The sequence below is a fragment of the Periplaneta americana genome, chromosome 7 (assembly GCF_040183065.1).
Source record: "Periplaneta americana isolate PAMFEO1 chromosome 7, P.americana_PAMFEO1_priV1, whole genome shotgun sequence".
NCBI classification, from domain to species: domain Eukaryota; kingdom Metazoa; phylum Arthropoda; class Insecta; order Blattodea; family Blattidae; genus Periplaneta; species Periplaneta americana.
In genome coordinates, this window is record NC_091123.1 from 32,976,979 (window position 1) to 33,001,585 (window position 24,607).

The window sequence follows — 24,607 nt, forward strand, 5'->3', positions numbered from 1 at the left end:
GAAACTTGGACTCTCACTTTGAGAGAGGAACATAGGTTAAGGGTGTTTGAGAATAAGGTGCTTAGGAAAATATTTGGGGCTAAGAAGGATGAAGTTACAGGAGAATGGAGAAAATTACACAACACAGAACTGCACGCGTTGTATTCTTCACCTGACATGATTAAGAACATTAAATCCAGACGTTTGAGATGGGCAGGGCATGTAGCACATATGGGCGAATCCAGAAATGCATATAGAGTGTTAGTTGGGAGACCGGAGGGAAAAAGACCTTTGGGAAGGCCGAGACGCAGATGGGAAGATAATATTAAAATGGATTTGAGGGAGGTGGGATATGATGATAGAGAATGGATTAATCTTGCTCAGGATAGGGACCAATGGCGGGCTTATGTGAGGGCGGCAATGAACCTTCGGGTTCCTTAAAATTCAGTAAGTAAGTACGTACTATGTTGCTGTTTAGTCAACTGTCCGAAGACAGGTCTGAACCCCACAAGTGATATCAACAAGGCACCACTTATGAGGCAACTAGACCAGGAAGTAATGAAATAGGGTGGCCAGTTCCTTTTTCCCTCCATTGCATATATCGACGATTAGCTACATATTCCACTAATCGGACTTCAGATGCATACAAACAAGTGTTCTTCCTCTGACACATATCGTCAAGTGAGAGTACTGCCTGATAATAGAAGTACATATCAGCCAGAATCTCACTCATTGCTAGATATATGTATACTTCCGTTATTTCTTAATTTTATAAATATTGCTTGTGTTACAGTCTCTCCCCTAAACTGGAATCCATAGGGAAAAAGAAAGGAGACCGAAAGAAGTTCTAATAAGACAGTCTAAGAAGATAGACAAACTTGAAAATAAGTGAAATGTATATTTTCACTAAAGTGGAGTACAGTTAGCTCATCTGTTGAATTAGAATTTGCATATTGTTTTATAACTGTACATAATATGGGATTAGGTAATTCAAATTAATGTATCTTTATTCCACCAAGGATGAAATTTTCCGTACCTTGTCTTGCTGTAAGATCCTGAGGATCATTAAGATAGAGTCCGTTGAGACCTCTGCCACACGACTTCCACCACCAGCCACCCTTCAGCATCGAGGCACAGTTCAAACTTGACCTGTCGTTATCTCTGTAGACATTTAAATAAATAATATTGTTAGTTGCATGTAACACAGTTATGTTTTTCGATTACCTTACTCCATCTCTTCTCCTTTTTCTCCCTTTCGCTATTTCATTCACGTACATATCCACAGGCAAAGACATTATTACAGAATCCCTGAAAACGAACATTAAAATAAAGAATGTTGCATTAACACTGACAACATGTAAAGATTCATTCCACAATAACTCATGTTACATTCAGACACATTTATGATCAGATATATTAAAAAAAAAGCTTTTTTTTTTAATTGTATTTTAGAACATTCTTCATGGCAGTAACCAGTAATTGGATAAAGTTATATATTGAATAAAAATAAATATTAACATTAGATGCTCGGGTTTTTAATTTAGACTGTCGGCTACATATAAACTATACAGACATCGTATGACAAATCTGATAATTATTACAAATTCCAAGAGTTCTGCCATTTTTAGGTTTGAACAGAAGTATTGCCCAGATTTAATATAATATAAATATATTGCAATATTGATTTGTTGTGCCGGTTTAAGCGGTTTAGGCTATCAAAGGATAGGTTTATGAGCATTTGCATTTAATTGGGCTTTTGTTGAGTGGTACACTGACGTTCAAAGGTATCTGACCTACGATTTTATGATCGTGTAAGCGAACTTTCCAACAACGGGATAAGACAGAACCAAAGATATAAAAAATTGACAAACTTTGAAAGTGTTCGACTAATTCTCATTAGGCGGCATCATTAGTGGGGCGGTTGAAAAAGTGTTAGGTAAAATAATTATGCAGATTAAGCATAAATTATTCTCACAATTGATAATATTAGCGGTTTCCAGCTAAACACAGTTTTTTTTTTTACAATCAGTAGAGTGGAATGAAAAATTGAATTCTAAAATGCGGATATATTTATGTACAATTGGCTACACTGACTTATCTTCGCCATCTGTTCATGAAAGTAATAACTAAAGAAGCCACACACCAACAAATTATCGAACACTATCGATTAGTAGGATCAGATATCTTTGAACGTCAGTGTACCATCTGTCATGGAATTTGCGTGACTGGCCGGCGATGTTGATTATCTCGAAATCCAGGACAAAATGGCTAATGGAACATTAACTAACAGTTCGTTAAATGTCATCCCTGATCACACACACACACACACACACACACACACACATATATATATATATATATATAAAAAAGGTAAAGGTATCCCCGTAACATGCCATGAAGGCACTTGGGGGGCATGGAGGTAGAGCCCCATGCTTTCCATGACCTCGGCACTAGAATGAGGTGGTGTGGTCGGCACCACGCTCTGACCGCCTTTTACCCCCGGGAAAGACCCGGTACTCAATTTTATAGAAGGCTGAGTGAACCTTGGGGCCGTTCTGAAAGTTTGGCAACGAGAAAAAATCCTGTCACCACCTGGGATCGAACCCCGGACCTTCCAGTCCGTAGCCAGCTGCTCTACCAACTGAGCTACCCGGCCGCCCATATATATATATATATATATATTTATATTTATTAGATTGGCTATTTGCATGCTATGAAATTACTCCATGCAATATAAAAGAGAACAACCACTAGGATCTCCACTGTCGAAAATAATTTTTTTTTTGTTAATGATCGCTAGATGGAAGTACTGTTGCAAGCTATTACCACAGTCTAGTACAGTCACGAAGCTTGAGTTGATTTTTTGCATTTCTCGCGATACATTGCTCCAAGGGGTGGCAACTGAGAGTACTAGGAACAATAGACTGTGCGACAATAGCGATCCTAGTGGCTAGAAACTAAAGCTCAACTGTCATTGGATGCATATTCCCTACGTATTCGTGACTATGTACTAGATTGTGCTATTACTCCATGCAATTCTATCACAGTTATGACGTGGCTTCTTTTGCAGTCGCTAGATGGCAGCATAGTGAAATTGATGAACGTTGTCTTGAAAGTGTATTAGTCTGATCAATCTGATATAATATGTGATCAGGTATGTTACTTAAGCGTGCCCACCAACTTTAAAGATACCTTACCTATCGATAAAATAACTTTCTTGCAACCTAGCATATATATATATATATATATATATATATATATATATATATATATATATATATATAGACTATTTTATTTTACCTGCTGATAATACCTGTGAATAGTCTCGACGTGCCTAGGAATACAAATCTGGCTTTCAGGTAGTAGCTCCCTGTAAAGCAGGTTTGAATAATTTCAAGGAAAAATTGTTCCGGGGCCGGGTATCAATCCCGGGACCCTTCGCTTAGCGCGCGAACGCTCTTCCGACTGAGCTACCCCAGGAACTATACACGACACCGTCACAATTTTTCCTTTGTATCCACACGACTCAAATGAGCTGACAAGACGCCAGAACTCAACTATGAGTGCACACAAATACTTGTGTGACTTAAATTGTGGCTTTCTGTTAACGTACCTCCAGTAACGAATGTATTATACAAATCTGGCTTTCAGGTAGTAGCTCCCTGTAAAGCAGGTTTGAATAATTTCAAGGAAAAATTGTTCCGGGGCCGGGTATCGATCCCGGGACCTTTCGCTTAGCGCGCGAACGCTCTTCCGACTGAGGAACTATACACGACACCGTCACAATTTTTACTTTGTATCCACACGACTCAAATGAGCTGACAAGACGCCAGAACTCAACTATGAGTGCCTAGGAATGTTAAAAAATTAGTTACAAATTATTTCTCGGAATGAATTAACATGTACACAACTTCAACTAATTAAATGCCATTATTTGTGAATAATCTTTTTATTTCTGAATCTACTGAACTCTGGAAATGTTTGGAAATATGCAGTGTTTAAGTGGCTAAAATTTTGCAAACAATATTTGTTGTATAGAATAATTGCTGTGGTGTATTGCTATCTGTGATGTTTGTTTTCTTTTCAGTTTGAAGCCTGTTGCTGAGGATCACTACTAGAAGCTGGACAACTGAAGGTAATGTTTGTATTTGGCGTTAGTAATGTGTTTTAAATGTTAATTGGTAGCTTTGGGCTATGAAATTAAGAATTAGACTTAAAATGTACGCGCTGTTGAAAAGATGCAAATAGTTACACTGTATAGAGTACATACTACATGAAGTAAGGATGTCTATAATTGATTCATAATTTGTATTCGTGATCATGACCATCATCATCATAATTAGCAACAGCAGTTCGACAACTCAGATTTTTGGCCCTCTTCAGAAACTTGTTCCCTTCTTCTCTATTCGCACCAGTCTCCTGTTCGCCTCTAAGAATTCCAACATCCTGATCCACACCATTCCTCCATTTCACTTCGTCTTCCCACATCTTTTTCGATCTCTGATCTGGAAACATTCTTTTAGTTGTTCACTCATCTTGCCATCTCATGTCCAGCTAAATGCATCATGACAGTATATAACCAACTCAGACTCTACACATAATTTGTGTAGTTGAAAATGATCTATTTAAATTGCCTCTGTTAGTTTTTTTCTTTTACCGCTCAAGTATGCATCTGAATTTCTTTCCCCTCTTCCCCAAAATTTACCGTGTTTTTTTGTATGTCCAAGTCTCTGATGCATAGATCACTATATGCTGCTCTTACTGAAACCTTATACAATAATATTCTTATTTTTCATTCCGATCCCATGAATATATTATCCGGAATTGTTCTGACAGTCTTCTTCTTGGTCGCTCAGTAGGCCTACTTATTTCAAACATTTTTGTAGTTTATTTTTAACTTTGGAATGTGGATTTCAGGTATTCTTGCGACTGTTCCTTTCAGTTAGATTTACTGTGTACAGTTTAAAAATGTTACGGTATTTACTTGTCAAAGAGGCTGGATCCTACACCATTTTAAAATTAATTTTTACTGTTATTTTCGAATGGCTCACTCGAACAACGTTGTAACGACATTTTTCCTAAATGTGAGATAAATTGGAACAACGTTGTACTCGACATTGTGGAATTGTTAGCGAAGTTTTAGGCTTCTGAATTATGTATTGGTAGCACTGTTTTGAGTTGAAAATAGCGTTCAAAATAACATACATACATACATACATACATACATACATACATACATACATACATAATATATTTTGCATCTCCTGTAAACTTTTTCTCTTGTTGGTTACAATGTTGTTCGGTTGAACCATCAATTTCTTGTTCGTTATTTGAGTTGAGAAATTGGACCTACGAAATAATATAAATAAATATATTTGAGGTAAAAACGTCTGCATAATTCACACATTGTCGTGTGTCCAGCTCTGTGTTTCGACCGCTTTTTTCCCCCGGGAAAGATCCGAGCCTCGATTTGACAGGAGACTGAGTGGACACCAGGGTCGTTCTGGAATCTCAGGAAAAAAAAATGCTATCGCTCCGGATTGAACCTCGACCTTCCTGTCCGTTGCTAGTTGTTCTACCAACTGAACTACTCGCTCGCCGCTGATATCTGGAAGCTAAAATAAATTGATAAAAAACTTTGAAGTAAAGTCCATATTGTACGTTGTAAAAATAAAATAATATGTTGCTGTCGTAGTATTGTGGAGGTCCACGAGGAAGTGACCCTACTTGCTTGTTAGGAAAGGTCTAGATAACTGACCGTGGCTCTTCCCTTTACATATTTGTAATTTTTGAGACGGGTTGTTTCAAATATTATTTGTAAGCAGGTCCTGTAGTAAATCGATGTAGGATTAGATTCCCGATATTTCAAGATTTTTCGTTTATAAAGTGGTTGTGGGGAGATTTTTTTCTTCTTCTAACTAGGCCTACCTACTTGGATTTACTTATGAAAATAATAATATTTTCTGTGTTCTTTCTTTTTTCCTTCCTTAGTTATCTTTACTCTTGTAATCTTCCCTTTCTTTCCTCTCAGTTTTTCTTCTTTACTGTCTTAATTTGTTTCTTTCCCTTTTTAATTTTCCTTTTTTCATTCCTTCAATTTTCTTTCCACTTTTAATTATTCTTCTATTTCTTTTCTCTCTTAATTTTTCTCTCTCTTTTCTCTCTTAATTTCTCTTTCTTTCTTGAATGTTTTTCGTTTCCTTCTTTAATTTTTCTCTTTCTTTCATCTCATAATTTTCTCTTTCTTTCCTCCGAATGTTTTTCGTTTCCTTCTTAAAATTTTCTCTTTCTTTCATTTATTAATTTTCTCTTTCTTTTCTCTGAATGTGTTTCGTTTCCTTCTTTAAATTTTCTCTTTCTTTCATATCTTAATTTTCTCTTTCTTTCCTCTGAATGTTTTTCGTTTCTTTCTGTAAAATTTCTCTTTCATTTATCTCTTAATTTTCTCTTCCTTTTCTCTGAATGTTTTTCGTTTCTCTTAATTTTCTTTTTCATTTTTTCTCTCTTCCTCTAGTCGTTTTCTCTCTTCCTCTTTTCAGTTTTCTCTTTCATTCATTTTCAGTTTTTCAATTTTTCCTTCTCTAAATTTTTCCCTTTCTTTCATCCCTTAATTGTCATATTTCTTTCCTCTCAATTTTTTTGTTACGTTCTTCAATTTTTCTCTCTTTTTCCCTCTCAGTTTTCCTTTTTCTTTCCTCTTAATTTTTCTCTTTCTTTCCTCCATTAAATTTTCTCTGTCATTCCTCTCTTGATTTTCTCTTTCTTTCCTCTCTTAATTTTTCTCTTTCCTGTCTTTCTTTTCTCTCTTATTTACCTCCTTTCCTTTTTTAAATTTTCCTTTTATTTTCGTCTTTAATTTTTCCATTCTGTAGCTTTCATTTTTTTCTCTTTCTCTTTCTCTTTCCTTTGTTTCATTTCTCGTCTTTATTTCCTTTTGTCACATTTCTTTGTTTCTTTCTTTTCGTTGTCTTTATTTTTTAATGTTTCTTTATTTTCAGTTCGTTTCTTCGTTTGCCTTTGTTTTTCAATGTCCATTTTATTTTTATTTGTTTTTATTTCATTTTGACTTTCTTTGTGTTTTGTTTTAATTGTTTGTTACGTGGACATTTTATCCTCATGAGGCCTTAGCCATGTTTCCATTATACATTTTAACGTTATACTTTGAACAGTCATGTAACAACTCACGTTGTCAAGGGTCACCACGGTACTAGGCCTTCACTCAAGACAACGTAACATCTATCCCGAGGAGACATTCGACCACATGAACGTAACTCCCATACAGTGATAAAGCTCCTCCACAGCCCTTGGTTACCGTAGCTGGGAATTATTTTGCAGCTTAAATTAATTAACGTTATGTAATGAGAAAATTTGAAGTCATCATCAGAGTTTCTTGTGAGCATTTGAGACCAAAGTTTGCGAACCACCCGTTGGGAAACACGGGACAGGTCCATTTAGTAACAGGCTGAGACTGCTTGTCATCTTTATGTTGGAATGTGGTTCATAAGAGATCTAAAAACTTGTCCGAGATATCATTATATGGGATTATTCTTGAGTAACTGTGACGCCATATATGGACATACCTGTTGTATGTCGAGAACGGACTGTTATTGCTGCCGTACCACGGGTCGTTAAGAGAGTCGCCGGCGTTTCCTTCGTAGCCATCGATTTCCAACTTGTAGTATTCACCCTCTGAGTAGATCTTGAAGTGGCTGTACTGGGCGTACCTGTAAAGAAATTGCATTGAGTTATCTTGGGTTGCGCCGAAGGTAATGACAATAATTAAAATACCTATTCGAAACATTTCTGATGCAGAGATAAATTATACATAGGAATACTTCTTCTGAGCAGTAATCTGAAACATTTTGCCTTGAAAATTTCATTTACAAAATCTAAAACTTTCTTTGGGAAACGCCCCGTGAAAAGCAAGATTATAATGAAAAATAAAGTGTTATAAAATAAGTTATTTATACAACTTGAGGCTAAAACAAGATCACAATGAAAAATAAAGTGCTATAAAATAATAGTTATTTATTGAGGCTAAAGCAAGATTTCAATGAACAATAAAGTGCTATAAAATAGTTATTTATACAACTTGAGGCTAAAACAAGATCACAATGAAAAATAAAGTGCTATAAAGTAATAGTTATTTACTGAGGCTAAAACAAGATTTCAATGAAAAATAAAGTGCTATAAAATAGTTATTTATACAACTTGGGGCTAAAATAAGATCACAGTGAAAAATAAAGTGCTATAAAATAATAATTATTTAACTTGAGGCTAGAGCAAGATTACAGTGGAAAATAAAGTGTTATAAAATAAGTTATTTATACAACTTGAGGCTGAAGCAAGATTACAATGGAAAATAAAGTGCTATAAAATAATAGTTATTTATACAACTTGAGGCTAAAGCAAGATTTCAATGAAAAATAAAGTGCTATAATATAATAGTTATTTATACAACTTGAGGCTAAAGCAAGATTTCAATGAAAAATAAACTGCTATAAAATAATAGTTATTTATACAACTTGAGGCTAAAGCAAGATTACAATGGAAAATAAAGTGCTATAAAATAATAGTTATTTATACAACTTGAGGCTAAAGCAAGATTTCAATGAAAAATAAAGTGCTATAAAATAATAGTTATTTATACAACTTGAGGCTAAAGCAAGATTTCAATGAAAAATAAAGTGCTATAATATAATAGTTATTTATACAACTTGAGGCTAAAACAAGATTTCAATGAAAAATAAAGTGCTATAAAATAATAGTTATTTATACAACTTGAGGCTAAAGCAAGATTACAATGGAAAATAAAGTGCTATAAAATAATAGTTATTTATACAACTTGAGGCTAAAGCAAGATTACAATGGAAAATAAAGTGCTATAAAATAATAGTTATTTATACAACTTGAGGCTAAAGCAAGATTTCAATGAAAAATAAAGTGCTATAAAATAATAGTTATTTATACAACTTGAGGCTAAAGCAAGATTTCAATGAAAAATAAAGTGCTATAATATAATAGTTATTTATACAACTTGAGGCTAAAGCAAGATTTCAATGAAAAATAAAGTGCTATAATATAATAGTTATTTATACAACTTGAGGCTAAAACAAGATTTCAATGAAAAATAAAGTGCTATAAAATAATAGTTATTTATACAACTTGAGGCTAAAGCAAGATTACAATGGAAAATAAAGTGCTATAATATAATAGTTGTTTATACAACTTGAGGCTAAAACAAGATTTCAATGAAAAATTAAGTGCTATAAAATAATAGAATAAAGTACTATAAAATAATAATTATTTATAAAGCTTGAAGCTAAAGCAAAGCTTCGTTTCACGAGGGATTCGTTTATTGGTACGAGCCGAAAGGCGAATACTTAAGAACCACGAGTGATATAAAGCTATTTAGCCACAAGTTGTATACATGATTCTTTTCAATTAGGCCTACCTTTATATAAAATATAATTAATTTTGTGTAATTAAAATATTGGGAACACGGTTTGACTGGAAAATAGTATTTGTTCTATTTATATAGCAACGAGTGTGGATTCTTTGTTTTTCTCAGACTACGAATACATTGCAATGAAGGAGAAATAATTGTTTCTGAATTCTGTTTCATTATTTGTTAATTCTGTAGTTAAATATTGCTGCTGCTACTACTAGACTACTATTACTAACGTCATTTCCCATAACTATGATCCATTAAAATTTTGTACTCCATAACATAGTAGCTCGTTTATCTATATTTTTGCTGTACTGTAATTTGAAGTCAAGTCATTGCAGCTATCTACGAACGGTCTATGTTACTTCTACAATGTTCTTTGAATGGTTGTATCGTGGACCATAGTTGTATTCCAGGACCATAGGGGAAATGATGGTACTTCTACTACGATATTAGAACTACCACTACTACTACTATTATTACTACTACTACCACAACTACTATTGCTGCTATCACTACTATTACTCCTACTACTACTACTACTATTACTACTGCTACTGCTACTACTATTCATGATAATAATAATAAAATGCTTATTAATTCAGAGCTGTATGTCTCTTTATGGCTATCATATTTCTGTTGTAAGTGTGAAATAAACTTTTTATTTCTCAGAAAACTAAACTAAAATATTTATTTCTCAGTAAACAGTTGAATAGCTCAGTCAAAGAAGAAAGCCTTCTTTTGTCTCGAAAACAGTCGAGTAAATACCCATTTATACGAAGGTAGAGGAAATACTTGTTTAAGTGTCTAGCATGTCAGTTTCATAATTTATACGGAATGAAAATGATTTTCATCCAAACAATTTATTTTAAACAAGCAATAGAAATATTAAATAAAATATGGAAACACAGGTAACTTAAAACAAGAATTTAGAAATGTATACAAGAAAAATTTTAATCCTTCTGAAACAAGAGTTGTCGAGATGAAACCCAAGGGCGGTGAGATTTCTCAAAAGATATGATTCGTTAAATCGTAATAAGTGAAGAAATATTACACACTAAATCTCGAAAAAATAAACGTAAACACAGTTGGATAAAAATGTTAGGAATCAGTGAATGAATACATCTTAAAAAATTACCCTACTTGCGTACTAGAATAGGAAGACCTCTGAAACGTCTGGCAAAGGACATTCATTTCACCGAAACGAACCACTTAATTCATGAAAAGCGAAGACGGTCAAAGCGCTGGGAACAACTTTTGACTAGGACGGACCCCCTCTTCATCTTTTATGTTCTATAAATCTGTGCGGAATAAAAATTGAGTGGCGCGAAGGTGAAAAATTGCACCAAAATTGTATTCAATATTGCTCAAAATCATGTTTGTGACTTTTGTATAAGTTAATTTGTCAATATGTCTGTATTTCCTCCATGTACATTGTGTACACTCACTTTGGCTATCGCAAAAAAGATTAATTTTTATACTCGGCTGCAGGAATTATTGAAAAATGTTGCATGTAACAACCTACATGCTTACCATGTTTAATTTATATTTTGATGGTGCTAATATGTTATGTGATCTGTGTAAGGAAAAACAAAAGTCACAAAAAGTATCGTATTAGACAAAACATAAAATAATTATTTGATAACTTATTTCACGAAATATCCACCAAGATACTGACAGGTTTAATACCGAAAACATCCATCTTATTTCACACACACAAAAAAAAAAAAATACTGTCCCTAATGATACAGCGATGTGATATTGTGCAGGCATTGTCATGAAATTGCTTTATTTTGTTCGTCGCCTCGGTGAAGACCAATTTTTTTACTTAGAATGTCAAGGAAAAGGAAAGCCAATTAACTGGTAAAGACCACTTGAATTAAGAGGTTGTACATTAAGGATAAGCGGAGCTGAAGCTCGCAGTTTATAATGTGCTCGCACCCAGTGGTCGTTGATGAAAGAAACTGGTTTTTGCCGCTGTGTGTGAATTTCTATATGTCGGTCACGCGAGATCTGGGAACTCTCGGTTCCGGCGATGCGGTCAGAACTTTTTTTTTTTCGTTCTTTCTTTTAGACAGCTATATATACGCCATAAATTTTGTAGTCGCTTAAATAAAGTACCTGCAGGTCTGGTGTCACAGAACTCATGCAGACGCTGCAGGTTGCTGTGTTTGGCTGCCAGTTTTCTACAGATATGCGACAGTATCAGCCCATCTTATTCAAGTTCTTGTATAGCACGGCAGACTTTCAATTTCTGATTTAATGTAGCTGTTTAATATGTGGCGACCACTTACGTTCACCTATTGGAACTGATATTGCTCAATTGGCGTGACATATAGCTACCGAAAGAGAAAAATATAAAATATGACTTGCTTGTGGATAGCGTGGGGACTGCAGTAAGCGGAAATACAGTTCACAGCTGTGGAGTAACGGTTAGCCTTCTTGAACGTGAAACGAGCGGGCCCGGATTCAAATCCTGCCCGGGACAAGTTATCTGGTTAGGGTTGTTCTGAGGTTTTCCCCCCAACCACTCGAAGCATAATTGCTGGGTAACTTTCGGCGTTGGGTCTCGAACTCATTTCGCCATTTCAGTAGTTTACAGGCCACCAGAAAGAAATGGCGAACGTGGTTCCAGGATCTGCCTATGGCGGCATCTGTCTGCGGGAGCTTCACATATTCAGCGAAGCCGCAGGGGCTTTAATTTTTTTTATTTTTATTGGGTTATTTTACGACGCTGTATCAACATCCAGGTTATTTAGCGTCTGAATGTTATGAAGGTGATAATGCCGGTGAAATGAGTCCGCGGTCCAGCACCGAAAGTTACCCAGCATTTGCTCGTATTGGGTTGAGGGAAAACCGCGGAAAAAACCTCAACCAGGTAACTTGCCCCGACCGGGATTCGAACCCGGGCCACCTGGTTTCGCAGCCAGACGCGCTGACCATTACTTCACAGGTGCGGACCAGGGGCTTTAATAAGCGGACTGCGGGTGACCGGGGAAGTGTAGCTCCCTTGGATAGATGGTGCCTTGGTGAGTCGTGGAATGGATGGCGGCATGTTCTTCTGGTTGAAGATGCAGCAGATTCAGGCATATGAATTGCGAATAGATGCCATCGATCTGAGGAGGCCGCAGAATAACATCACAGGCAGGCGGAGGATCAGGCCTCCAGTCAGAACTGAATGCTATCGCTGAATCGATACGATGGCACCATGCAGTGAATCATGCGCTTAAAGAGCGTTCCTAAATGGACTTCAACAATCATTCCAACATAAGGAGGTTGCACAATCCTAAGGCTGCGGCGCTTGCCTGCGGGCCCTCCTCCAAAGATGAAGAAAAAAGAGGAAGTACAGCTTCAAAAGTACTCGCATTTCTTCCGTTGGTAATCAAATGTTGAATGCAATAATGAAAAGTACAACTAGAGTTACCAAATATTTCTCCATGAAATTGAGGGAGATCATCTTGACAAAGTTTCACTTACATGTTCGACGAAACTAACACTTCAAATCAAGTTAACTTACTCGAGCAACTAAATGCAGGCTATATAAATCACTTATAAGTCCCAGTCTGGTGTACAGCTCTGAAACGTGGATTTTATTGCAGGCCGACAGGTCACGTCTAATTACATTTGAAAGGAAGATCTTAAGAAAAAAATATTTGGTTCAGTGTAAGAACATAAAGAATGGCGAATTATATGAACTCTACAGATCACATGATATTTTGAGATATTAAACTGTCAAGATTAAGGTGGGCTGGGCACACACACACACACACACACACACACACACACACACACACACACACACACACACATATATATATATATATATATATATATATATATATATATATATTCTGGTGTAGTTAAGGCCATCAGGCCTTCTCTTCCACAACACCAGAAATACAAATACAATAATAGAATTAAAAATAAAAAAAAAACACTATAAGCAAAATAAAGCCACACAAGAAATAAAAAAAACACTATAAACAAAGTAAAGCCACACAAAAATATACACAGTTTGCAGTCACACAAACTTTAAATGAGTGATTAAGTATCATAATTAATTGTATCCTAACTAATTAACTAACATAAACAAGAAGCTTGCAATTTTAATCTAGAATAAAAAAAAACACAAATCACCACTTCTAGCAATACCTAAAAAGCATTAAATAAGACAAAATTTTCCAATTTAATTTTGAATTGTGATAAAGTCCGGCAGTCCCTGACGTCATTAGGTAACGAATTCCAGAGGCGAGGTATTTCTACAGTATAGGAAGATGAGTATAAAGACGTTCTATGATGAGGGATAGAAAGAAGTACTTGATTCCGGTTTCGAAGAGTTGTAAGAAATTGAAAGCGCGATAACAGATAATTCGGTGCCATGAAAGTAACTGGAGGGAAGGTGTTATATGGTCAAATTTACGAGTATTGCAGATGAATCGTATGCACACATTATGACATATGAAAAGAATGAGAGAAACTGAACTACCTAGAAGGACATTGGACTGCAGAGCGGAAGAAGTGTAGGACGACCAAGGCTGAAATGAATGGATGGAGTGGTAGAAGACCTGAGTAGGTTCAGAGTTAAAAGCTGGTGGATGGCTTCCAAGGACTTCTGGAAGATCTTGAAGAAAGTCAAGGCTCGAACAGGGCTGTAGTGCTGCTGCTGATGTTTCACGAAATTATAAATTTTAATCGTGTATTGTAATAGAATAAGAAATAGATAATTTAGAAATAAAGGAGACATATTAAACGATAGAATGCTTGACAATTACTGCAAGTAAACATTTCGTAAAAACTGCACCGTAGTTAAATGTTATTCACCATTTGATTGTATGGGATCACAGTGGCTCTAATATGTTTATATCCACTATACAGAATATATACGTAGAGAAAGAGTAGCAAGTATAGTTACACAATAAAAACATCTCGAAATGTGACTGGAAGATTAGCTTAACATCACCTGAAGTATTGATCCTAATGAGTAGGAGTATATCTGATCGCTGTGGCACTAGTGTTGTGTTTACGTTCTCTGTACAGAGTAGACACTTAGAGAAGGATTAACAGGTGCAGTTACACAATAAAAACATATCGAAATGTGACCTGAAGGCTTAACTTAGCAGCAGCTGTACTATGATCCTGATGAGTGTATCTCATTTATGTTGCCAATATCTGCTTATCACGGAAGTAGGTTGTATCCAAACAGTAATCGTTTGCCTGCCACACGCACTCCAGTAGTGGTAGACTTTGCCTATATCATAATATTAAACTATTCTGAAATAGAATCGGGACTATGCTTGTTTTTTAACGCTAGAGATTCCACTTACATAATTATAAAAATTCTTGTAGAAAAATACATATATTTTACTGGCATAATTTATAAATCCATTCAATTTTATGTGATAACTGCAAATTTATGTTTCTCTTTTTGTTTTATGACTGAATTTTTGTTACAGTTGTTTATCTTTCTTCTTCCTCACTTTAAGTTTTAGGCGTTTAATGTGCCTGAAACATGTTTTGCGTGGTCTGATTTGATTACTAGGCATCTGTTCAACCCCCTTACTTAGGAGGATGAGAGAATCTTCTGTTGGGTTACTATAGTTTAGCTGGTCTGTTCCAATTAACTTTGAACTCTGGAATTTCACCCCTCACCTCCACTCGTCTGTTACTTAACGCACATCCATTGTACGCCATATAAATAGCAGTTGATAATATAATCAACAAGATAGAGAAAAAACACAGTGCATATTAATCAAATGTATGCGATATCGATAGCTCTCGAACATATATTTGTTTTGAGTTATCACTTGTTTTCCCGTAGAAATTAGATAAAATTGCTTGAAAATTTATACGTGATGCAAAAAAAAGTGGAGGAGGTAGCCTAAAATATGAGACCCGCGAGATAGCAGAAAAACAAAAAGCGATATAGAGAAATATCGATAAATACGGGAGACTTGGTAACCTTAAGTGCAACGATAATAATAGACTTGCTTTACTTTCCCTGGTGATCATATGTTATATTGCTCTGTACAATATTTAGTTCTGGAAACCTGGGACATAAATGGGTCTTAGTGGAATGCATCAAGTATGGATGAACAGTAGCCCTACACAATTGCTGGCGATAAAGTTAAAGCAGGGTAAAGGTTGGTAATACTGTGATACGAGTGATATTGTGATAGTTCTTTTTGAGAATTTATTACAATTTTACTGAGCGAGAGAAGGACCGGTTTTGTGCAGCAACTTGTCCATGAACATTCCCTTAATACGTTGACGCAAAAAATCTATCTTCCCCTCTCTCAGTAAAATTGTAATACATTCTCAAAAATAATTATCACAGTATTACCAACCTTTATCCTATACGTCCTGCCACGTCAGTATGTTTTAAAATTGAATTATAGTTGGTATATTTTCTCCCCTTCATTCTCGTTACTCTATAACCATCATTAATATCTTAATGACTTGTTTTTAATTGTGTAAATTTATCGACCATCCTTTCATGAACTCTTGCTCTTGCTTATTGTTTTGGATGCTCAACTTGTAATACCCCTGTAATATAGGCAACTGAGTTAACACGTACGGTTGGTGTGTTGCTTTGTTACAGTATTAACGAAGTGAAAGCAAAGGATTAGCAATGCTGTTGAAAGATGGAAAGTGATAAGATGTTTTACGAGCATACTGATGTAAGATATAGGATGAACCTTCATATAGGGTGAAAGATTTTGTTCCCAGTGAGCCACGTGAAATAATTGCCTTATTAAAATTATTCTTTTTGTATAAGCTAGCGACGGGAGCTTCTGTTAACACTCACAAGTCGTGTGCTGGAGTAGGAAAACTTCAGATTTGAGATCTGTACTTCTTCCTGCTCATGGTTTAAATTGTATGTGTTTAGTGAAATAATCAGAGCATTTTAAATCAAGGAATTGTTAGATATAAGGTTTCATAAGATGGGGAAATGGAGAGTTTAACGTAGTAGTTTTCTTCAGTTCAGTCACTTTGGCTTATTTAATTCAAAATGTAACAAATCAATATTATGCAGTCTATTTTTGTGTTAGCTGTTGCGTATTTTACGCAAATTGTATTCCTCGAAGAGAGAGATATTTGTATCAACAAAAGCCGCCCTAAATAAGGGTCCGATAGATCGGCCTACTAATCACTTCACAATGAAGAGTGATTAAAAACAATTATGTGACAATTTGGAAGAAAAAAGCATTAAGATAAATGATAAGAAAACATAGGAAATCATGTACAATAAAAGTTTCTTGGGTACAAATGATTACTAATTATAGTTAAGGATGATTAATCGTTTTTCCAATGTCCTGAATTGATTTAAAACTCTAAGGGTGCTATTCATAGACATTTCGCAGCACGCGCTACGAGCGTACTAAGCTAGCCCCGGCTATCGACTGGTTACTTGTACAGAATTCAGATCATATCATATCGCTAACACTAGTTTATGAATACGAAAAACGCTGATCATCCACCGGAAACCCGCGCTAAAATGTCTATGAATACGGCCCTTAATAATTTGAGATGTAGGCCCTGTAATGTCTTCATTCCGGAAGCTTGTTGGAAAATTTGAAGAGTTTGTTTCGTGACGGATAAGGATTCCGGTCGGTAAAACTCCAAAGAACAGGATATAAAACAGTACAAAAAACAGAGATAGAAAGAAATGAAAAAAAAAAAAAACAGAGCGCAATTTTTCATACGAGTCTTTGAAGCGGATTATAAAAGAGGGAAATATTTGAAAGTAATACTACACCTATTTAGTAGCTGAATATGAAAAGTAAAGATCGAAAAGTATTCCCTTAAATATTTAAAATTAATTCCTGCTGTAGCTATGTTCGGATTGATTATTGTTGCTTATTATCGCCTAAGCAAGCATTTTAATATTCTTGGTTTATTAATTTCTCCGAATTGCTTTTTATGCATAAACAAAAATAAAAATGGATATGAAATATTTGAAAAGCCTTGAATCTCTCAAGACTTTTTTTACATCCGAACATCGGGAGGCAAAGAAGAAGATACATTTATTGTTGAATACTGAACATTAAATACACATAAATAAACAAAGAAAACTGAACGGACGAAATAAATCGTCACAACACGAATTTTTTAAATAAAAGTAAATTTCATGTGCATATATCCCGGATGGTTTGAATCATAAGTAGGTACTCAAATCCACTCAGCAGTTCAGAAGATAAGCATTCAGATGAATAGATAAGTGAACAACAGCATACCATATTGCACTCTCCTGGTATGGTGTTGTGAAAACATGTGTTATTATGACTTTCGTTTATATGACGTCATTCCATTTTCGGCCAAAGAAGTGTAATGAAATTTTGAATTCCAACCAATCACAATCATACATTGCGATAATTTCTGCAGCTCGATTTATCACTATCAATTTATCGCATAGTCGTTCTTTTGTTTAGTCAGTGTCGCCAACTATTTCGAAGTAAATATATGAGCATGAACCCATTGTACTAAATAAAGTGCGAAATCCTACTTCCACATCTACATCTTCATCTTCTAATTCCATATGGATTACATCTAAAGAAAATGACACTCCTTCATAACAATTGTTCATTTAATTAATGTATTAATCAGGTTATTTGTATTATACTGTAAAATGTTTAAATTAAATTAAGCTTTCAGTAGATAATGGAAACGTATTTCTGTTATAATAACAAGAGAAAAACGCAGTACATGTAATTAACATTTTAAAACCTGTATTTCGATTTTCTCAATACTTACTGAATAACATTCAATTTCTTTATTGCAGTAATCGTTATTCATCTATTTCGACTTCACAATGTCGGAATAGGTTAAGTATTCATAAATATACAATTATTAACGTTTTGTGAGGGAATTTTAGGGATATATTATTTACGTTTTTATTTTATTCACGAAATAGTTCCAATAAATGTCACTTGAGGTCTTAGATTTCCCAAATAAATCCACTCTCTTCGCTCGTGGATTTATCGGCAAATCTCAGACCTCTTGTGACATTACTAAAGAAAATCTCGCAATCAAGACCTTGCAGTATCAGAATACATTCTCTGTACTAACGTATCAAGAAATTGAAATGATAGTAATTGCTGTAAACGTGCAATTAAAATTAATCTTTTAATATTGTAAATGCTATAGACTCGCGTAAATGGTTAGACATGTTGCAGTAACTGTCAAGGTCGGACTGTTTCTGTAAATAATGCAACAAAAAACTGGTACTAATTGTGGTTAGCTTAGCATAACAAAGCCTTTTCACCTTCAAGTGATTACAGTGACAGTGACAATAAATTACTTACATAACACATTTCAGTCATTCTTACTTTGAAAATGGAACCAGTAAGACATTTCGAAACTGAAACAGCTGTCTCCTTGACATGTTAAATCTTTTGTATCACTTTTACTAAATAAACTTGAACTCTCAGATATACCGCATTCTTTCATCTCACAGATTCCGTATGAACATAATCTAGGCTTTATAATTACTGTAATTGAATGTGTAATTTTAATTATTTAGGTCTTAGAATGTTCCCCTGCTATGACTTAATGCAGTGGTTCCCAAACTGGGAGTCGCGACCCCTTGGAGGGTCGAGTAAAGAGCTGAGGGGGGTCGCGGGATGTTTTACAAAATAAATAAAGAAAATCGCCTTATTAACATACATTAATTTTGTATTTAGAAACAAAAATAAACAACGTTTAACATAAAAGTAAAAAAAAAAAAGTGTTTCAGTAGTTATAAAGTAAAAAATGCGACAAATAGCTTTTGAAATTTTGACGAAGTATTCGATACACACAATGACATCAAGGTCAAGTTCAAGGAGATTTTTCGCTTTTTTTATGTCAATCACAGACGAGAAACTTATTTTTCATATATATGAGGTTGCAAAGTTTTTTTTGCAAGCTCGATGGATGACGTTTAAAAATGTTTTTTGTCACACTCTGTATATCTGAATATATATTTTTTCAAAGCGAGGATGTAGGCCATAATAACTATTACTTAATTTATTTCCGACAGTTTTTTTTTATATACAACAGTTTTCCGGTAAAACTTATTTCATATATATCTATAAACCACACAGTCACTGCACTTAATTGGAGTGGCCGGGGATAGCGAGCTGGACTTTACTCTGATAATGCTCTTGGACGTGAGTTCGAATCCCACTTGATCCGATTCTTTTCGAGATTTTCGTCTACTGTAAGAATAATGTCAGGTAATCCATGGCAAATCCTCGGCCTCATCTTGTCAAATATTATCTTGCTAACACCAATTCTATCGGCGCTGAATAACCTAGTTGTTGAAACCAAATAAAATAACCACCAATTCCATCGATGTTGTGTAACCATACAATCAATACAGCATAGTTGAATAATTGATTAAAATATGAATCAATAATACAGTTTCAATAACAATCTGTATTTAATAGAAATTCAATTATTGAATGTGCGAAGCCCTTTGTTGGAACACATCGTACATCTCTAACGACGGCCATATGAAGGACCTTCACTTCAGAAATTAAATTGTCCACACTGCCAGAGTAGCGGATTTCAGGAAGGTCTAAATGACATTATCTAAAGGCGTTAGCAATTAGCCAGCATCTCCTGCATGTTGCATCTTTAGTGGAAGACGAAGCCTGTAACGACGTAAATAGGTTAAGATGCAAGACCCACAAATAGCTATATGATTGCGGACGTAACGCAAGATTTGAGCAAGCGCTAAGCACGTCTGTTGGCACAAATGCTCCAAATAGTAATGCACTTACTATTAAAGGGAAAGTGAAGATGAGACCGGCTTGCCTTGATGCTGCTCTTCTCACACGTGATGTAGGTGAACGACTAATCGCGATACGTACCTTTTGTATATCGCAGAAGCATACTGTAGCACTTGCACAAGCCGTGCAACGAATGATAACTCACGAATAACGCACATGTTGCCCTATAAGGTCGTAATTACAGAAGTTTCTGATTGGTATGAGACTTACGCAATGAAAGTAGTCATAAACATAACGTAAATGCAGAGTCATATTGGTGTGTTGTGGCTCATTCACATCGAAAATTGCAGTAAACGTAACGTGAACCTCATTATAGAAGCTCGTAATAATTTTCTTATACAACAAATAAATGTAAACGTAAACGTAGTCCCTGCGGTGCGTATGTACTCTTAAGCCTTGGTTTTTAACAACCACGCAATGATGCATGCGTGAACGTGGTGCGACACAACTTGAAACCAAAAGTTTGGTGTGTGGGTGGCGCGCACTGTCGTGGTTTTTGACACGTCGTCATTCTGTGCATCTCGCTAGGCGTATAATGAAATTCCCGCGTTTCGTGTTGACATGGACCCACTTGTTGCCTTGTTGGCTGTTGCCTCAAGAGGAGAATAATGACGCTATGATTCAAGATTAGGCCTATTGGTTTACTGTGCAATTGAGGGTGCCACAAATATTTTCAACAGAAAGATAAGCTACATTTCCATACATTTTTCTTGGTAATTCTGTCCTTGTACGATTTTTGTTAACGTCATAAATAAAAGGAAAACTACGCACACCATCTACTAATAATTTCTCTTCAGACTCTTCTTTGGAACTCTTGACACAAAGACGAATACTGTAGGCCTACAATACAAAGAACAATATTTTAGAAAATCTCCAACCTGTTATAAAGAATATGGCTTTATCATTACTTGGGGTCGGAAGTATGTGCACTATAAAGTAGAATTTTTTATTGTATTGCCGAAATTACGTGGCTGGGACCCTATGTTCCCTTGCTTAAAATGTGTGCATAGATCCAACAAATCATTCCCCCCAAAAAATTTGTTACTTCTGAAACACACCGTACAATGTGTAAATGAAGTCAAATGTATTACGTCCATGCCTGTGGAGTAACGGTTAGCACGTCTAGCCGCGAAACCAGGTGGCCGGGTTCGATTCCCGGTCGAGGCAAGTTACCTGGTTGAGGTTTTTTCCGGGGTTTTCCCTCAACCCAATATGAGCAAATGCTGGGTAACTTTCGGTGCTGGACCTCGGACTCATTTCACCGGCATTATCACCTTCATCTCATTCAGACGCTAAATAACCAAAGCTGTTGATAAAGCGTCGTAAAATAGCCTACTAAAAATGTATTACTTTGGAATTACAAGGAATGAATTTTATGTGCAATCCAGAAAACGAAAGTTCATCTTATTTGGGTGCATATTAAATGATTTCATTAATAGGTCTCTTTTGCATACTATAATCATTTTAGGGACTGTGGACAGTAATATAATATAATTTGCAATATTTGAAGTAGGTAACCGAATTATTATGAAACAAGTAAATCGTATAATGAGAAAGTATTTGTCACCTTCATGTCACTAATTTTTTTATCTATTGAAACTGAAATGTGCATTTTTCCATAGCTTTTGACGTGAATATGTCTATAAGTTCGGTCCAGTCCTAGGGTGTCATCCCAGAAAGTCGAGCGACACATTTTCAGACCATTATTTTCGCGCCTATAATTTGTAAACAACACGACATATTCCAATGTAGTAAACGGCGATCGACAGACGAAGGATCAATGCATTCAACCTTAAGTTGGAGCGAGTGATGTCATATAGCGATACACGGAAGGGATAAGTTGAGGCACGAATTGGCAGATGGCGCGGCATCCGAGGCAGTATAACTCTAGAATGCGAACCGATAGAACTTTCGCAGTGGTGACAAACAATTCGTAACAAACCAAAGTACAATCTCAATTACGCAACAATCAGCAGTCGACAAATTAAATTGGGAAAATTACGAGTGAATTTGAGCAAAGAGAAAAAATTCATAATGTCGAGGCATAGGCTATACTGCGCAAATGGGAAAGGGGCGTATAACCAACGGGTAGCAAACGATACAACACGATTACTATAGTAACCGGCATGTTTACTCTCAATGCATACAAAATGGCTACTCCCAGGAGTCTCAGCACAGGGAATATATACCGGGTTTTCGGGTTATTTGCAAAGAAGAGATGCTTATTATCACTGCTGACGTTTATCTTAACAACTATTCTATCATCGCTGTTTTCACATATGGAACTTGCGGCTGTGTCTCCGATACAGCCTAACTCGATTATTATTTTGTTAAGATAATGGGGAATTCTTCAATTTGCGAAGAAGATAGACAGTGATTCCGCATATGTAATTTTATACAAATATACGTAAAATAGCGGAAATACCTGTTTTTATTCGGTTGAGAAGCTTTTGGCTTCCCGTCTGCTCTCAAAAAAGCTGAAAGTTAGAATTTATAAAAACAATATTACCGATTGTTCTGCATGGTTGTGAAACTTGGACTCTCACTCTGAGAAAGGAACAGAGGTCAAGGGTGTTTGAGAATAAGATTCTTAGGAAAATATTTGGGGCTAAGAGGGATGAAGTTACAGGAGAATGGAGAAAGTTACACAATGCAGAACTGCACGCATTATATTCTTCACCTGACATAATTAGGAACATTAAATCCAGATGTTTGAGATCAGCAGTGCATGTAGCATGTATGGGCGAATCCAGAAATGCATATAGAGTGTTAGTTGGGAGGCCGGAGGGAAAAAGGCCATTAGGTAGGCCGAGACGTAGATGGGAGGATAATATAAAAATGGATTTGAGGGAGGTGAGATATGATTGTAGAGACTGGATTAATCTTACTGAGGATAGGGACCAATGGCGGGCTTATGTGAGGGCGGCAATGAACCGTCGGTTTCCTTAAAAGCCATAAGTAAATAAGTAAGTAAGTAGGCCTATGCGTAAAATAGCAGTTTTATTATATTACAAAATGTATAGGCCTAATGAAGAATTTGCGTCTCTCACAGGACTTCGATTTTTTTTTCTAGTAATACGAAGTGTGACTCATGACTTTAACGCAGTAGAGAAGATTCTTGCTATTCGTACTGATCCACACTAGAAAATCTTACCTTGTAGCACACTTACCTTTTATTGCCTTCGAAGTCTTCGAGCTCCACTCGGAGCATGTAGTCCTCATTATTGGTGAGCATGTAGATGTTCTCATTTCCGAGCCAGAACTCCTTGGCGGGATCACCGAAGCCATTCTTGTAATCGGCCCAGTCTCGGTTGAAATTCTCTCGTGGTTCACCAAAGTCGTCACGTCTTTGGATCACCTAATAAAGTAAAATAAATGATACTGCATTTCAGTCATGTTATAAAATTTATATATATATATATATATTTTTTTTATTTGTAAATAAATAACGGTTGAGTTTTAGTCATGGTGTCAGTACATGTCTGGAACAAAGTCGTACTTTTCAACGTTCTTCGACTGTTTCTCATCATCATCATCATCATCATCATCATCATCATCATCATCATCATATGAATAATACAGGAAGATACAAGGTGTCTCAAATAAACGGGATTTTCCAAATACAACAAAATAAATGTTGCTTAATGAGACAGAAAATAAAAATACAAGAATTGAAACATTACATATTGCAATTTGTGTAACATCATCAATCTCATTCAAGTTTTGAGAATTATGTCCGGCAGACGACCTTGACGATGTTCAAATTCAGAGATCTTGTGATGGAGATCAATTATGACACGTTCTAACATCGCAATAGGGATGGATTCGATTTCAGCACGATGTTATTTTTCAGCTCTTCAACTGTGTGTGGCCCACTTGCATACACTTTGCTTTCAGATGTCCTCAAAGGAAATGATCACACGCAGTTAAGTCAGGAGATCTGGGGGGCCAATTATTGTGACCATTCTTGGAGATGGCGTGATTGTGGAAAATTTGGCACGCTGCCTGTATAGAAATTCTCGCTGAATGCAACATAGCCCCATCTTGCTGGAATCAATATGACCTCTGTGTGTCAGATTGGCCATTCCCATGTTATGAAATGGCAACATAAAATGAGGACAACTACCAGAGCCTCTACCGTCGAAGAGACATTTTTGGTAACGACCGCTAAATGGAAGTTGCTTCATGCAGTTCCTTAAGAGTTATTATAACGTGACTTCTTTTGCAGTCGCTAGATGGCAGCATAGTGAAATTGATAAAAGTGGTTGCCTTGAAAGTCCATTAAGCAGAGCAATCTGTTATAATATATGTGATCAGGAATTGAAGTATGACATTGAATACTTCTTCAAGCAGACGATATACGGAAATATATTATTCGTAACATAGTAAAAGAACTGAATTGCTGCAA

General features: G+C 35.7%; 2 protein-coding genes across 4 annotated transcripts in view; one reads left to right on the top strand and one right to left on the bottom strand.

Annotated features, from left to right (window-relative positions):
- The window catches only part of LOC138703043 (uncharacterized), an 825,197-nt gene that overhangs the window by 15,230 nt on the left and 785,360 nt on the right, over positions 1-24,607 (top strand). For all 3 annotated transcript variants that reach the window (XM_069830575.1, XM_069830576.1, XM_069830577.1), the window contains exon 2: positions 4,067-4,114. The gene's annotated coding sequence lies outside the window, so the exon portion shown is untranslated. The remainder of the gene's footprint in view (positions 1-4,066; positions 4,115-24,607) is intronic.
- LOC138703044 (angiopoietin-2) overlaps positions 1-24,607 on the bottom strand; it is a 412,233-nt gene that overhangs the window by 2,304 nt on the left and 385,322 nt on the right. The window contains exons 4-6 of the mRNA XM_069830579.1: positions 23,370-23,557; positions 7,560-7,703; positions 1,016-1,140 (exon numbers count right to left, since the gene is read on the bottom strand). Coding sequence (XP_069686680.1) covers positions 1,016-1,140; positions 7,560-7,703; positions 23,370-23,557 — 457 coding nt within the window. The remainder of the gene's footprint in view (positions 1-1,015; positions 1,141-7,559; positions 7,704-23,369; positions 23,558-24,607) is intronic.